Source organism: Toxoplasma gondii, chromosome IV (assembly GCF_000006565.2).
Source record: "Toxoplasma gondii ME49 chromosome IV, whole genome shotgun sequence".
Lineage (NCBI taxonomy): Eukaryota > Apicomplexa > Conoidasida > Eucoccidiorida > Sarcocystidae > Toxoplasma > Toxoplasma gondii.
This window is the reverse complement of record NC_031471.1, coordinates 102,336-118,581: the sequence shown is the minus strand read 5'-3', so window position 1 is coordinate 118,581 and position 16,246 is coordinate 102,336. Positions and strand designations below refer to the sequence as shown.

The 16,246-nt window shown below is 48.3% G+C and overlaps 3 protein-coding genes across 3 annotated transcripts; all 3 read right to left on the bottom strand.

Annotated features, from left to right (window-relative positions):
• Positions 1–1,638: 1,638 nt before the first annotated feature.
• TGME49_320720 (hypothetical protein) lies at positions 1,639–4,063 on the bottom strand. The gene is made up of 3 exons (XM_002369887.2): positions 3,305–4,063; positions 2,972–3,044; positions 1,639–2,814 (listed from the first exon to the last, which is right to left on the bottom strand). Exons 1-3 carry the CDS (start codon positions 3,643–3,645, stop codon positions 2,530–2,532), a joined length of 699 nt encoding a protein of 232 aa, XP_002369928.1. The 5' UTR covers positions 3,646–4,063; the 3' UTR covers positions 1,639–2,529.
• Positions 4,064–5,116: 1,053 nt separating this feature from the next.
• On the bottom strand, positions 5,117–8,150 carry TGME49_320730 (homoserine O-acetyltransferase, putative; the record flags this gene model as incomplete). The annotated part of the gene is made up of 5 exons (XM_002369888.2): positions 5,117–5,602; positions 5,920–6,246; positions 6,621–6,796; positions 7,211–7,417; positions 7,853–8,150. The coding sequence occupies 5 exons, from the start codon at positions 8,148–8,150 to the stop codon at positions 5,315–5,317; spliced, it is 1,296 nt and encodes a 431-aa protein (XP_002369929.2). The 3' UTR covers positions 5,117–5,314.
• Positions 8,151–9,437: 1,287 nt separating this feature from the next.
• TGME49_320740 (hypothetical protein) lies at positions 9,438–16,161 on the bottom strand. Its single transcript, XM_018783009.1, has 8 exons — positions 14,108–16,161; positions 13,483–13,570; positions 12,996–13,282; positions 12,605–12,784; positions 10,470–11,967; positions 10,361–10,400; positions 10,186–10,299; positions 9,438–9,580 (listed from the first exon to the last, which is right to left on the bottom strand). Exons 1-5 carry the CDS (start codon positions 14,489–14,491, stop codon positions 11,905–11,907), a joined length of 1,002 nt encoding a protein of 333 aa, XP_018638082.1. The 5' UTR covers positions 14,492–16,161; the 3' UTR covers positions 9,438–9,580; positions 10,186–10,299; positions 10,361–10,400; positions 10,470–11,904.
• Between the last annotated feature and the right edge of the window lie 85 nt (positions 16,162–16,246).

Below are 16,246 nucleotides of genomic sequence, written 5' to 3'. Positions count from 1 at the left end.
ATGACGTACGATCTGTTTCAGCAACAAGTTATTCCCAAGGCGTCTAAGGAGGACACATCGTCTTTCGTCATCCCCTACAAGTACGACTTCGTCACGCAAGTATCGTTGGTCCTCCTCTGCCGTCGCGAAGTGAGCTTGGTCACGACGAAGAAACCTGGCCCCCAAAAGCATTCTCTTTAGTACGTCTTTCCTCGACTGCTCGCTTCATTATGTATGTTAGTGGCGTGCGTGGAAGAAACCAGCCATCAGATTGCTTGCCTGCTTTGCAATCAGGTATACAGGCGTGTTGGTAGGTTGCCGAATATGTATATGTAGACAGCAGCATATGCATGCATGCGTATTTATGTAAACATATAGCAACCGGTTCGAATCCCACGCTTTCAACTGACAAACAAGGAGAACAACTGGCCGTTCGTGGAAGGCGAAGTGCGGTTATCCATCTAGAATCCAACCATGAGACGACTTTATTGTTTTACATTGCCATAACCGTCCTCCAAGCTTGCTCTCCAGTGACGTTTTTCTCGTAACAAGATAGACCATGGGTCACGTAGATATACGCAGTTCACGAAGCTGGCGAGCTGCCTTGAATTACTGCCCACACACCTCTGGTCCGATGAATCGCCTTCCCGCACGTGTGCTACGTCTACATATACATACTGACGTTTGAAAAATTAACGTGTAAAAGGAAGCGCATTTTTGCTTTTACATGCAAACATAGGCGAATATACACTATTACTACGACAGTCCTCGCTGGCCCCAGAGGCTCGCGTATGTTCCAGTCGGGGTCCAGGTCCATTGTCAGTTGCTTCATGAAGCATCTGTCTTCTTGTATGCGACTTCCATCTAGCAAAACTGTTTGAAAAACCCTACTTGGGTTGTCATTGCATGCAAAAACTGAAAAACGATCTTCGGCTCCCGCAAGAGAGCAGACACTCGAGACACTAGCTCAATTTCACTAGAAACGTCTGTACCCGCACTTATGCCAGTGCATCGGAGCAATATGACACATAGCGCCGATGAAAGGCTGTATGTATGCTCTGTATACATGTACGCGCATGCATAATATGTGACAACGCATTTGTACAATGTGTCGACTGAGAAGTGATACATGCGTGCTCATGTGTTATTCTAGCCACTACAGATTTGAACGCGTCTGGAAGGTGACTTTTCAAAACCGTATGACTTACTCTTTCAAATAGACTTATGGCTTTGTTGCATTCTGGCTCGATAGCTACCTGTATCTTCCTTGAAACCTCTCACTTCCAAACCGTCATAATGCATTAGCCGTTTACTCGCTATCGCACCGGGCGGCGAATATGTGTTTCTACATCGGTGTTAGTGGTCTTTTACAAATTGTTGGCCGATGGTTGAAAATAAGAGGACGGTCGGGCTCTGTACCGCCATGGATCCACGGGTAATCACCAGAAGTGCAGTTGGTCGACTATCCGTGACAATTATTTTCCGAGTCAATGAACGCTCTCGCGCTCTTTTTTTTACAAGCAACGATTCGACCCCACGCTTGAAAGCAAATGTATTGCCTTTTGGATTCTACGCCGTAATTTTGCCTTTCGCTGTCGAGGACTGTTATGAGTGGAAACTCTGGGGCCTGTCCCGAAGCGGGCAACGACTCACAAGCTTTGCCGACGGAATTGTGGTTGAACGATAGTATCACGGGCCTCATGTGCATTGATCTGTCTTGCTTTCTTATATGACATTATCCGCTTTACCACAGTTCTCTTTTATCATGACGAAGGCTCATCAGCCTCCATAGGATCACATCGTGTCGCTTCGCTGATGTTACCCTCTGCCTGTGTCCAGTGTCGTCCCAGCGGTGAGCGATCTCACCAAAACCTTACATAACGTTGCTTCTATTATGAATGCAGTCACTGTACTGCTATAGAACAATGCAAATTCCATGTCACAGCACTGGAATCGTGACGGATTTTGTCCTACGTCCGCGTTCGTGTCCACAAGTTGACGCGGCACAGATAACATGCAGCCTGGGTTTGAACTCGGCAGCCGCCTACGGCACTGGTCCAAAATTACTCCAATAAGATCTACTACACGTATTGTATTGCGAATTACGACACTCTCTTGACACAAACATTTCTGGTGACGCCATCATTTGCGCGATGGTGCAGGTCGAACAGCAAGGACAACTCCAACCGGGTGTGGGTGAACGTGCTGCAGTGCGATGGGGAGAAAACGATGCACGTTTCACCGTCTAAGGCGGTTTCGAAGGAGATTTATGAACACTGACCAAACAGAGACGCATCTTTCATGTTTTTCAGGCATGACGCTTGCAATGCCTTGAATTATATGCAAGTCTCACTAGGCAGATGCCGTGAATGGGCAACTCGGATATCCACGATGATTTGCCGAAATTCAGAGCAACACATATTTTTCTCTATTCATGAATATCAATGTCCGGAGAAGTGCCAATTTAAATACAGCAACATCAAGTCTGTCGCATCAAACAAAATATTCACTCACCCTACGACGCCTCCCTGGTAACACGGGCATCGCACACTACACAGAGCTGCGTGACGTTTCTAAAGCAAAACGCCACGCTCTGGCGATCCAGAATACACTGTCATGAATGATGGGGAAGGCCACAGAGGGAAAGAGCTCAATTAGCAGAAAGACAACAGAAATGCCGCAAACGACGCGTCTTACGACGGGCTTGGTCGGGAAGTAAAAGTCTACAAGAGGTAGGGCGGCAAGGCGCACAACAGTCGCAGGCAACAGGCGGGGCTCCACCTGTATACCCTGGTAGTAGTTGAAGAGCGAAGACGATTGACGAGGGGGAAAATACTGCAGTCAACAATAATGCATGCAGCAGGAGAATCGCCACGAATAAACTGCCGTTTCTGGGAATACGAGATATTCCAGCGACAGGCAACCAGTATCGGCAATACTGCGACGAAACACTCAGCTTCTTCCCTCGGTAGCTAATGATCGCTTGGCTTACTTGCAGGTGAATAGAAATCTCTTCTCGGCCAAAGAATGACGAAATAGATTTCATCCACTCTATGCCATCCCACCTTGCCACAAGCACACAGGGACACCAAGAAAGCGCATACGTTGGCAAGTAAGTCGCCGAACCACTTAGTGCATCACCACCGCCAGCTGGGGTCGACAGCCGGAGATTACTACGTCTCCAGCTCCACCGCGGCTACTCATCATCTACTCTGGTATCTGAATACCCCAAGGGTGCGGGCGAACGCATCTCTAGGCAATGTTGAGCTGACGTCGGACAATGTTGTCTGTGGAATATCTGCTATGCCTTCTGTCCATAACCTACCAAGCAGTGACGGAAGGATCAGGCTTCTGGAACAACGCCCTTTGAAGCTGATTGACAAGCTGCAGGCTCTTGGAGGCAAGACCATCTGCGCACCGTAGCGCGGCTGAGTCGAACCCTGTAGACATCATCAGTGTCCTATCGAATTCCCCTGATATCACCCCTTTCGCAACTATGTATTTCTGATGGGACCTCGGGTGTACTCCCGGGTCAACAGGCTTGGAGTGTTGCAAGGTCGAACAGCAGTAGAGTTTGCTGGGTTCGCGTACATGACATCTCCAGCGGTGCCAGGAAGATTTCTCCACATCCCTCGGCAATCTCCCTGAAAGAACCCTCCCCCACATGCCAGCTGTCTCACAGCTTCCCCGTCGCAAGGCACTGCACCTGTTGGCGACAACCGAACGCCCGGGTGCCTAACAAGGAGTCCTCACACGACCCAGAGCAATTACCCCGCCCCCCCAAGTGCGTAGTCGTGCCACGATACTAAAGAGGCCCACGTATCAGTCCATACCACACACCTTCAAGAAAAGAATAATGGAACATGACATAGCACGTATAGGACACAAGCTTTTCGGATATATCTTCTTGGAATGAGGTGCAGAAGACGAGGTCGCCTACGGATGCATGTCTGTAACGTCCAACCATATGGGTGGAACACGCAGATGGGAAGGGCTTTGACGATGTTGTGCCAAAATTAGTTGAAACTAATGAAAAGCAATTCTTGTGTGCTGTCTTTTCTCGTCTATGGGAAATCCTTAATGTGCTGTGGAGCAGTGCTTGCTCGCAGTGCAGCCGCGAATCGCGAGTAAATCGAGCCGCACTCTGCGTAAAAGTTATGAAAGCGCAAGCGCTGCGTGTGGTCTGCGCGTCCATCTAGTTGGCTACAGTAGACCAGCCATCCTGGCCCGGTCTTACTAACATCCTCAAGGGTTGAAATGTCGTCTCTGATGTTGTGTTCCCAGTGAAGCCTTATACAATAATGGAGCACGACCAGTTCCACTACCAACCGCAGCATGCAGTAGCCAGCGTAAATGAACTTCTGCACAGAAGCGGTTGGTTGAATCCATGGAAACGCAGGAACATCTTTTTAGTCGGAATAAAGAAAGTTTCATTGTAGATGATGGTTGTAGAGCGTTAGTTCTTTCTGACAGGGCGTCACTACTTTTCCTGCAGTTCAAGGAACCTTCCCGCTCTTGCCCTGTCTATCTCGTCCCCCCCCCTCCCCCCCATGTCTCGTGCTCCAGTGTGAGATGCAACGGTGCCTGCCTTTGGTGGGTTTGAAGGGGGGTTCCTGTGTAACAGGTGGCAGACAGAAGTTCAGTAAGTCCCTACGAATAACGTTCCGTTTGTTCTTGAGGCTTTCAGAAGATCTGACTGGGATATACCCTCCTGCCTGTGCGAGAGTCGCTCATATTTTCCTTGGCAGTGCGGCATGAGTGGTTGCCCCCATGAGGGTGCCAACGGGACAGCCCCTCTACTAGGGAATTCTAGTTCTGATGCTCTTACTCCAGTCTGCACTGACCAGAACAAGATGCAGCATTTCAGACGGAGCTGCAACAAACATTGGCTGAAACAAGAATCTACATGAGTGTAACAAGGCTAATTTTTCAGCGGTGGCGTCAGGCTGGTTGCTGTTGTATGCTTGTTGCTGTGGTGCGCTGTTTGGTGCTGCATGAACGAGAATCACGTAATTACCGTGTAAGGTGTTCACGTGTGTGCGCGTTCGTGCGATGAAGGCCGACCTGTGATTTGGTTGAGAATGAACCCTAGCAGTGCCCATGGTGACATTAAGAACAGGCAGGCCACATTATTGGAGGTACCTCATGACGACCCATCAGGAAGTTTTCCACAAATAGAACACGCAGGGGTGCAGGGATCCAGGGCAAAGCCTGGCTAAATACCTGTCCATGAAGTATGTCCCGTGTTACGACCACTTGAAAATTGACGAGGTGTTGAAGTTGAATGCTTTCTAAGCGGGCTTCCTCCGAGTGCTTTAGCACGACCAAAAGAAAACTACGAGTGGCTCTGCTCTAGATGACCTTTTACGGCCCCCCCAACGTTGGCAACGTCGATAAGGAATGTATCGTGTCCATAAATTGAATCAAGGGTGTAAAATGCAACAGATCTGTTTCCTGCCCGCTGCAGCGAATGAGCCATCTGTTTCTGTTGCCATATTGGAAAGAGAATATCGCTTTTCACGCCAATGACCAGGGCAGGCATACGCACTCGGCGCAGACCATATTCTAGAGAAAGCTCTCCGGTCGTCCCTAAAGGCTCTTCCAAAGTGAAGTGGTCCATCGCCTAATGCAACGAGCACACGGGAAACAGCCACGTAGAACCAGACATGAAGATGTTATGGACTATCTTGTTTTCTTCAGCAAAAACGACCGTCGCTGGCATCACGCTGGCTAAGAGTGTTTCGTGCTGACCCTGTGGAGTCACCTGACACACGCAAACGGAAATTAGATAGTTCCTTGACGTTTTCTCTTAGCAGCTTGACTCTTCCCTTGAAAACAAACGATTTTCGCAGCAGGTAGGTCAGAACGTAGAGAAGAAAAGAAACTCTGGCACGATACCGTCCGTCTAATTCCTGCTGACGTTGTGTGCCACTGTCTCACCTTCGAAATGTATAACATCGAGTTTGGATCATAAAGGTGGCACCACTTCTTGCCTTGATGCTCCAGATACGCCTCAACGGTAAAGTCCGGGGCCAGCGTAGGAGGATGGTCGTATCGGCTTTTTGTGTCAAAGTTTGTTGGGCGTTCCTCACTCTGAGAAGCTTCCTCGCTCTGAAGATGGTGATGAACACGCTGGCGTCCAAACCGTTGGGCCCACTCAGGTCCACTCCGGTAGGTAATGGTTGCAATTTCCCTAGCGAGTTTCATGCCGGTAAACGGGTATGCCTTTTCATAGTAGTTGCCATTATTGAAACGGGGATCTGCCATCTGGGAGAACAAAGAGCACTGCGTAGCACCATGTTCACTACACTTCGAAGTTCTCGCAGATGGCGCCATATCGACAAAATTCAAGTGACTTTAGACTTGTACTGAACGGGTTAGTGGCCCTGTCTAGATAGATTCGCACTCTTTTTCAAAATATGCGAGGAAGGGCTTGTTTGCATCTCTCCATTTACTTCTTATTTTTGAATCAATAATTAATGTTCTGCCATACTAATCCGTTTTTAACAGCGACACGTGAATCCCTGGACAAAGAGACTTGAACGAACTGCTGGCAGGGCCGTTTTTTGCACACACCCTCGTCCACCCCGAAACCAGGGTCACCAAGCAGTTTTCGACAAAAATTCTACCCAGGGGCTTACGAGAACTTGACGCTGAGCATATCGGAGGGCAATTGAGAGAGGCGAACTGGTTACCGCACCGCTGATGCTGACAAGGCGCTTCACCCTCTCTGGGTACATGGCCGCGGCGGCAACGCTTTGCATGCCACCCAGGCTGCTGCCAACAACAGCATGTAGAGTTTCTACTCCCAGGTGGTCTGCATTTGCAGGGAAGCAGATGGGCTATCCGAATCTTTGGTGACATTCGAAACAGGGGAAAAAGACAAGTGTTTCCCTTGTTTCATCGCAAGACTCCCGTGCCAGATGTAGCTACTGGTATTGTCATTGACGGTGACGGGTACCCAGACGCAACGCGCCCGTTGCGCTTCTACTGTATTATGTATTGTAGAAACAACTTGCCAGTCTGCTTAAGGATGCTAAAGCAAACCTTTTCGACACATGGAAGCAACGTGTAGATTTATCCTGCTGGTGATCCACAACATACTCGACACGTGAACGCGTAGAGAAAAGCAGAATTAAACCCTGCAACAGACATGTTGTGGTGATGTGCAAAGCCAGCTACAAACAGACCATTTTAAATCGTCTTCACCGTACTCATTGATGAATCTTACCAACAACGCGGAACATGATTCGCACCATATCTTGAACCGAAAACATCGGAAAATCCAAACCATAACGTATGAGCTTCCCGTCGCCTCTACTGCTGAAGGAGCTCGGTCCTGTGGTTCCTGAGCAACCTCCGAAGTTAGATACGCAGATTATGAAGAACTTGTTGGTGTCCAATGCAAGACCTGGACCAATAAAGCTCTCCCACCAGCCTGGAAGACGATGCGTCCACATACACATAGGAACAAATCGTTCGGCAGCATGTGTGGTGGCCAGTGGCACTTTTCAACGTCACCTCTTCTATGGTAAAATACTGAAACCGTAGAGGTGAGAAACCAACAGCGAACATCTACACCGGCATGTTCCGAATATATCGCATGGTCCTCCTGTTGAAAGCTTGAAGCCCTTCTTTATCACAAGTTGGATACAGTTAAATATCAATGCATGCCGGTTGTAAGAAAGATACATGGAAGAGCCGAAACTATGTGGTTATCAGAATAAGCCTCATAAACAATGGTATCACTATATCCCAGAATGACAGCACCTTTCCTTAGAAATATCACTAGCCGGCATGTGAAAGGTTGAAATCTAGAGTCCGTGTAGCTTTAGGCTGTTTTCCCCCGAAACATTCTGGAATGGGGACGGACCACTTTCAGGATTCATGGGGCTACTCCTGGCATGGGAGGACGCCGACAGTCCACAGGTGAGAAGGACCGCATTACTTTTAGACGCATTCAAATTTCCCCAAGTCTCGTATGCAATATGAACAGAATCAAGTGTGCCACCATATGACGTTTTGAAGCGTCGCCTGCATTCTTGTAGGAAGTAGCCGGAGTGAACGGGAGAGTAGCAAGGTTCCGGCCCTGAAAATGAGAGGGTTAAATCAACAGAGATTGCTCTGACATGTAGAAGAAACGTTACCCAGACCGTCGGCTTGTTCATCATGGTCGACGGTCGAAAAGGCTGGGTAGAGTGGTGGAGGCAGCAAGGTTGAACTCGTCTGCCCAGCATCATTAGATGGATGTGTCGTCGAGAAAAGAGCGCTGACTGTTTTAAGGAAAGCTACAGGCGATCCAACAGACGCACAAAGCATGCGAAGGCAAATCACAACACGTTCTTATGCGCATATTCAGGTAGATAATTCTGGCCCCACAAGCGCAAGTTTGTACGAACACATACATAAATATACATATATATATATATATATATTCATATATATTATATACATACTTGCTAAGGTAAACTAAGCTATAGATGTTACCCAGATGTCCTCAGAAGTAGACTTCTATGCAGTTTACTTGCATTGATTGACACTGGTGTTAGAGAACTCTTCCGCAACACAGCTTGTGATTAACTGCCCTGTTCTGTAAACGTAATCTCATGTGTTACGTGTTGCCATGTTGTTACCTGGCGTGACGCCGTCTTCTTCTCCGTCATGCTCTCCTGGAGGCTGTTGGTAGGGCGCCTTCGATGATCTGTTGTGTGTTTGTTTCGAAGCTCCTGTCTCTCTACAATCAGGTAAAGGGTCAGGTTCGAGAACTAGTCTGGTCGTGCAAGAGCAACCAGCACACACAGGTAAGACCTGACGACAGGAATCTCTATTCCAGTGGTCGGCGCCATTGGGACTTTCGCCATGTGGCGCGCATTTTGTCTCAGTAGAGTGTGCTTGGCGCGACGCCCCACCACCGCCAACTGAAATATGCTTCATCTCAGAGTTTTGGGTATCGCTTCTGTCGTCTTCTCTCCCGCGTGAGTATCGCCGCTTACCAAAGGAGGCTGGAATTGTCTGACTATGGGCTGTGTCAGATGCGCCGACACAGGGCGAGTATACCCCAGTGCGACAGTCTACAAAGGCAGATCCCCATACTGGAGGGAGCTTTACGACTGCTGTTGCACACTTGTCCTTCCGTGAAGGCCAAGTTTCTGCGCGCCAAGAAGGCTTGTTTATGCTAAACCTGTCAGATTCGTTTTTACCATCATATCCATCCAGACACGCTGCCAACCGGACTGCGATAGTCCAGACAGGGAGACTTCCACCATGCTTAGTCGGCGGTTCGTATGTACGATGCGGTACTTTGAGACAGTCGCTTGTTCTGCAGGAAAACCGCTTTTTTGAGCAGGGTGTCGCTAGGCAGCAAACGGATTTCATAAAAATAGCCATTATGGCTGTTTAAGTTGAAAATATTTCCCTGGCTGGGGGTGATACAAGAAAGCGGACGGCCATAGCGAACAGAGAAACTTGACTGTGGTTGTCTCACGGCAAGTCTACGAAGCACAATGACAACTCGCTTGCTCGAAGTCTCACACGAATCACGTTTACTTTTCGAATGCCTTTTCGTTTCAAAACCCTGCCACGTCCAGAACAATTTAGTGAGCTGATAAGAGAGCCACGACAACCGCTGGAATACATGGGAAAAAACCATGGGACTCAACCGAAAACGGGCATCTTACTGCGTACGCAGGGCTTATTGTTCAAACTTCTCAACTTGAGAAGGAAGTCGATGTTTCTAAGATTTGTGCTCGGAACCTAGCATAACGAATGACCGTTTAACCTGCTAGGAACACAACGACTGTATTTCAGTTTTACTGGAAACTGCAGCCGCTGGACTAAACTTTTCTTTTGCAGATAATGGCAGATTTGCTGTGCAGTCTAGAGCTACTAACGTTTCCTGCACAGAGCCTTGAGTTGTTGAGGGGAATGCAGGCTATTCCGCAGTAGTTCATTGGTTGCACAACCTGACAAGGGACGGTACGCATGATGGGACAGCTGTCAGTTGAATTGGGACATTTTTGAACACCGACTCATTTACAAAAACTGCATCTCCACGCCGGGAGACACACTCTTGCATACTTCCCTTCCCATATAGCTTCAGAGATGAACTCTTGTTGTGGCTACCTTACATATTTATCGTCACCTGCGAGTGACTTCTGTAAGCCGAAGACACCGACAGTCTGCGCTAGTGTGGAGGAGTCTGCTTACGATGCGGACATTGATAAATAGTAGCACTGCCTTGGGACGGCTGGTCGTTTGAGTTGCTTCATTCTTCATAGTACGGGATCATTCCTGGCATCAAGACACATTTTGCATGCCCTGCTACAACGGAAGTGGATAAACATGCATTTGATGCAATGAGGTCGACGCTACACCGCCGTACCCATTATTAGTCACTGTGATGGCATTATTGAGTACAGCCCCTGAAACGTCCACACACATACAGCCTATATACCTGATTTCCCAGACACGATGTTTTTCAAGAAACTTACTACAACAGCGGCAACCGTATTCGGATGTTCTTTCTTGAATCAAAGTAGGTATTAGAAATAATAGCATGTAAATAATCGTGTCATAGAGACTGCCACTTCCAATACGTCACGAACGGTTGAACTAGCATCTAACAAACAGTTTTGTCTCGCTGTTAATAATGCTGGTAGCAATCTTCTGCATACTACGCCCAGAAGATAACTGAAACGGAATATCCACTGCCTGGTTGCCATAACTGGAGCCATTGCACAATAACGAAAATATTCGGCATCTTTGTTTTGAAGTACTCTACAGGTTTAATATGTACATGTGCATCGATGAAACGCCCTCGTCCGTTCAGCCTAACCACAAGCGGATCAATTCCAAGCTTATCAGTCATCGACTGAACCATCACCGTTTACAACGCATTCCAGAATATGCTTCTTGTCCATGTGAAGCGAAAAAAGAATTTCTGATCTGCTATGCTGAGATGATCGTCCTTAGACCGACGAGAGGCGTTAAGCAATCAGACCTGGGAAGGCCGCTCTGAAGTTGGCAGCACTATACCAGGACAAACCTGGCTGACGTTATACGGTTGCCGTCATACGCGAGATTTACGCTGTGTGTATCTACACCTCGATAGCGGGAGGCGAGCAAAAACACGGTGACATATTCGGTCAGTTCAAGCGGCAACGCCTGGGGACAACTTGGGGGACTGCAACATCCCGCGACAGTCAGAGGAAGACGACACTGGGGGTTATAGTGGTTTCGGTGAAGGCTTTCTCCAGTTTTTTCCTCCGGAAAGCGAAATCAGCATAGGTCTGTACAAAATGGAGCAACGGCGATGCGTTGTTTTTTGAGTTTTTGCTTTTGGGGTTCCCATATAAGCTCATCTTGTTCTTCGCAGTATATTCCTAATGATTTGTGTGGTGAGAATAGCGGGTCTCCCATCAGGTAAGAGGTTGCGAACATAAGATAACGCTCCGCGGGCAGGTAAGGACACGACTCAGCTCACCTCACCTACCCGCGGCCTCGGCGCAGGTCGACCGTGAAATACACACTTTGGACTTTCTTCTCATCACAAAACGGTTACTTTGTTCCAAATCAAAGGGCGACTACGGTGCCGAAGCACATTCATTAGATAGTCTCTTTATTCATCAAATCCACTAGGGACAAACGCTCAGTCAACCTAAAATTGCCACTTTTTATCCGAGGCATCAGTTACCCTTAAGCGGTTCTTGCGAGCATACAATGAGAGGCAAACAGCATACCATCGTACGCAATGGTGTAGGATGTAAGTCGAGTGGCCATTCGACACGTTCCACAATCATTCTTTGTCTGAAGTCTTCAAGTCAAAATTGTTTGTATTCGAGTTGGTTTCTCTTTTGACTGATGAAGCGTCGCGGCCGTATGTCTAAAAATAATGCCGTAACCAGGCGCTCCACAGCACATATTGCCCTACAACTTCTTCATCCATCGCATGGAAGTGATTGGCGGCTTGCCTGTGGGGATAAACGTCCACTGAGGAGTAAGGACACGGAAACAGAAGAACCGATACCCGACAGTTCAGAGGAACAATGCTCAGGGAGGGATATGTCGGCATCGAGTGAACCAATTTGCTGGATCACTACACAGAAGCTCTTTTTTCCTAAAGGAAGGCTCCAGTGGAAACGGCAAAGAGTCTACAGTTGCGGACACTTCTTCACTACGTAAGGGTGTTTCTCCATCGTCATGAAGACGAATGACAGAACAAATACTGGCTAATTGATGAAGCAGAAACACAATGACACATCTCACGGCATTTTTCAAAGCTATTCTTGCACGCTCGAAAGTGCGCACAGAACCACAATGATAGATCTCTTAGCGTTTCTCAAAGCTACGCTTTCACATATGAAAGTGAGCACTATGTCTCTCTGTATCGTCCACCGTTTCATCGTTTTCTGCGTTACTCCTCTTTCATATAAAGATGTCAAATGAATTGCCTTCTTCGTCAAAACCTCTTCATAATGGGATAGAGAAAAGACACAGGTAGCAAGACGCAGCAAGAAACACTAGATATAATGCCACTCTTGTGTGAACCTTCACTTACATAACGGCAATGCAGAACATTCAATCAATGGTGTGATATCTGGAATTCTTCTGTGGTGTAGCTGGTTACCTTAAAGAGCATGAGAGGTCCAGAAACTCCCTGACTTTCAATTTTCGACTCCGTAGAAAGAGGATCAGAGGGAAAAATTGCCCTGACGTCAAACATGGTGCCAAGAGGCCCCTCTCTCCGTTGGATGGCTCTCCCGTTGATCCACACGCTCCACGTGCGCCAGGTGCCGGTGTCTGAGTCCTGAAAGAGTCATCCAGATACCAAATGAGAAATCCCCGTCGACGCACGACCATCCACTGGTCATTCCTGCCGAGATTACACGCGAAAACCTCAACACACACAAACCTACTAGGTACGCGGAGAGACACATAACGTGCATGTGCTGCAGATCCCTCACTTGAATGAAACTCATTGGCAAACGTATCTTCCTTCACGTTTGCTTGTCGCGCACCTTCTGCTCAGCCCAGGTATTGTCAAACGCCACAACAGACTGCTTCAGGTTGTTAAGAGGAAGATGGGTAGTAATCTTTATCACAGGCGACTTCGCGTCGTCCTTGATAAGTTCCATGTCTGTGATGCTGCTGTATGAAGCCATCACTCGACGCTTCAGCATGCTTATCCCCAGTGCCTTCATAAGCTCATCCACAGGATCTGACCGATTAAGAAGGACCTGCCAGCTGCCGCGGAAGGCTGTGGCCTCTCGGGTGATCGAGTCGAACCAGACGTCTGCGATATCGCCTGAGATTGGCAAAGGCAAACACCAAAAATGATCACATACGTAATGGAAGCGGAGAGAGTTTTATGAAGCGGCGTTGAACATCTCTCTCCAGTGTACTGAGAACAAGAAGGTGGCAAAGTCCCTGCTCGTGAGACGATACGTGCCACAACCCCTGTCGTGCTGCCTGCCTTCTGATTCAGTTCACGAGAGCTGCGCCTACCGAGTTGGAAAGAGTTGGTGTACTCCAACAGGGAAAGAGGCCCATAGGGAGCAACAATGGCTCCCTTCTTTTCCTCCTCGCAGATTTCCTGCGCGAGTGTAGTCACAAACAGAAAGGGGGATGGGAGAGATACCAGATATCTGGCGTATTCTTTCGAGACAGCCGTGTAGTGACTGCAGCAGCAACCACCGACACTAGATCACCTTCTTACCAGGAGCAGCTGCTCCAGCCAAAAGTACGCGCAAATTACTAGGGCTGACGAGAGCTCCCTGCCTGGGTTATTGACTCGAGAACAGCGAAGATCTGTCAAAACCTTACACTAGCCTTTGGCACTGCATGACCGACCGACGCACGAGCACAAGCTATTCTTCCGTGTTCCACACTCGTAGAATGAAATTATGTCACGGGACAACGGCCACATTTGCCTTGCATATTGTCCCAATCTCTTCTTGTTGTGCCGATTCACCCTCAAGTAACATTGAAATGCATGAACCTGAGGTCGTCCGTTATGCTTTTAGCGTTGAAAACCGAAAGCGTGTTACTGCAGAAAGACACGCAGGTTCGTCTAGCCTGCTCTGCCACCAAAGATTGTTCCAACCCTACAAATAGCCTCACGTTCTCTTACCTTTTCCAGATCAGTGTTGCTGGCGGCGGTCTCCGTCATGGAGACTTCCGGAGGGAGTGTCGCGGCTTCCATTCCTTCAGAGCAGGAAATCTGAGACCACACCGGCGTCAGAAGAACTTTGGCAGTTGATGCCGCTTTAAACTCATCACGGTCGATATCAAATGCAGTATCCGTGGAGACTGTGGCAGATATGTCAATACTCATCACGAAGATGATGGGGATGTGCCTTCGCAACGGTCTTCGCACGTCTGAAATTTGAGCCGATATCGCTGCGACTAGACTTGTCACGTTCTGGCTCAGTACTGAACCAGAAAGAAGGCAGAAGAGTATTATGGTAGCACAAATAGAAAAAAATCCAATAGTGAAACGGGCGCTGTATGACATGAGACTACCGATCGCCCCTCTGTTTGAAATACTTGGAACACGTGCACAAGTGAATCAAACCTTGGAAGAACTGCAGACACCAAAACGACATCTGCCCCTCTCCTCCTACGGCTATCTTTCACGCAGCTCGACAGCGCCCTTTATACACGAATCATTACTGTCTCATCCTATCAGTACCTCTGATCCAGTATGAGTCTGCCTACGTTTCTCGTGATCGGCATATGTACAGTGGTCCTTTAGGAGGCCTCAAGGCTTTTGAAGTGGAAGAAAAAGTTGTACACATGCCAGGAAAACGTGCATTCGGCAGCAGGTACGTTGCCGAGGAAGCAAGGCAAAAAAAATTTGCGGCTGCCAACTCGCTGATTGCCGCATTCCGGAGTTGCGCTGTCACCCTGTCACCCTTGGATACGATTTATGATGATTGATTCGTGCACCAGCCGAAAAGGACGGCGGCCTTTGTCATCGCGCTTGGTACACTACCGTTTTAACCATTAAAAAAGATAGGGTTCCTGTTCAGCGATAATTTGTGGACGCCACCACGTCCACACACGCTTCTCACATTCGTAGGCGACCCTCTACCCAAAAAGACGCACGAGAGACATCCGTTTTCTTGGCACGATGCATGATCACACAAACAGACAGGCGACCAGACCGGGAGAGCCGGTCAAGTGACCCAGAAAATGTCCGGTGTGTAGGAAAAAAAAGGAACTTTCCAGGAGAAAAACACCTGAACATGTGAAAGTAACTTAATTCTAATTCTGCAGCAAATCAAGATTCTTCAGGAATGGTTACGCTATCTTCTGTCTTCTTAGTCAAGTAGCGCAGGCAGAAGAGAAGCGAGCAGACCATGCCTGCGGCTTGCGTGGAAATGCGTTTAAGATTTCGTGCTCTATTTTGTTTCTATGTGGTAATGCTTAGTGTAGGAGACCAGGAACAGATTGGAAGTTGCAGGACGTGGCACTTTCCCATGTCAACTAAAAACGGAGAAACCTCTTCGGCCACAACGCACTGTGCTGTGGTTCGCACGGACCACCGGGCCACGAAGCAGCTCACTTTAGAGTAGCAATACTTGATTGTCTTCAGCACACAAGCTCTCTCTCGATTCACTGACTCAGAAGGTCTTCATGGCTCGTAGCAACTGAAAGGATTTGGAACCTTATCTGGTTCTGGGCTTTTCGCTCGCAGCACTGGCCACTGTGTCGGCTATTGCAGCTAGTGCCAATAAGAGTTCAAGGGACTTCATGGAGCCGAACACAAGATAGGTTCCTCCGGAAATTGGGCCATTACCTCGGAAGCCGAGTGCCCCGCTTTCGCCTCAACTGTTGCCTCTTCGTGGACATTATTTAATGCGGCAGCGGCAATGGTGAACCTAGTCCATCTAATCTTGCTTGCTGCCAGATAGTGTTGATTTTCATACTTGGTTATGCCAAACAAAGGAAACGCCAGCGGGTTGATTGGGGCATTCATCCGAAGCACACAGGTCGCAACCTCTCCGGACATGTTCTTCCGAACTACCCGTGTGACTTGTGCCCTCGTATATCCAGTTACTCGCTGATGTACAAGACCGCAACGCGACACAGTTTCAATGCAGACTGGTTCCGCAGCAGGTGGCGTCTCTCAAACACACTTCTACGAACTGTAGCACTATACACCGACTATTAAGAAAAATTAATCCGCTGCCACGAGGGGAAGCGATCCAGTGGTAGGAAACCCTAGTACCGTCAGTTATGGGAACTGAAACCGATTAGAGACGAA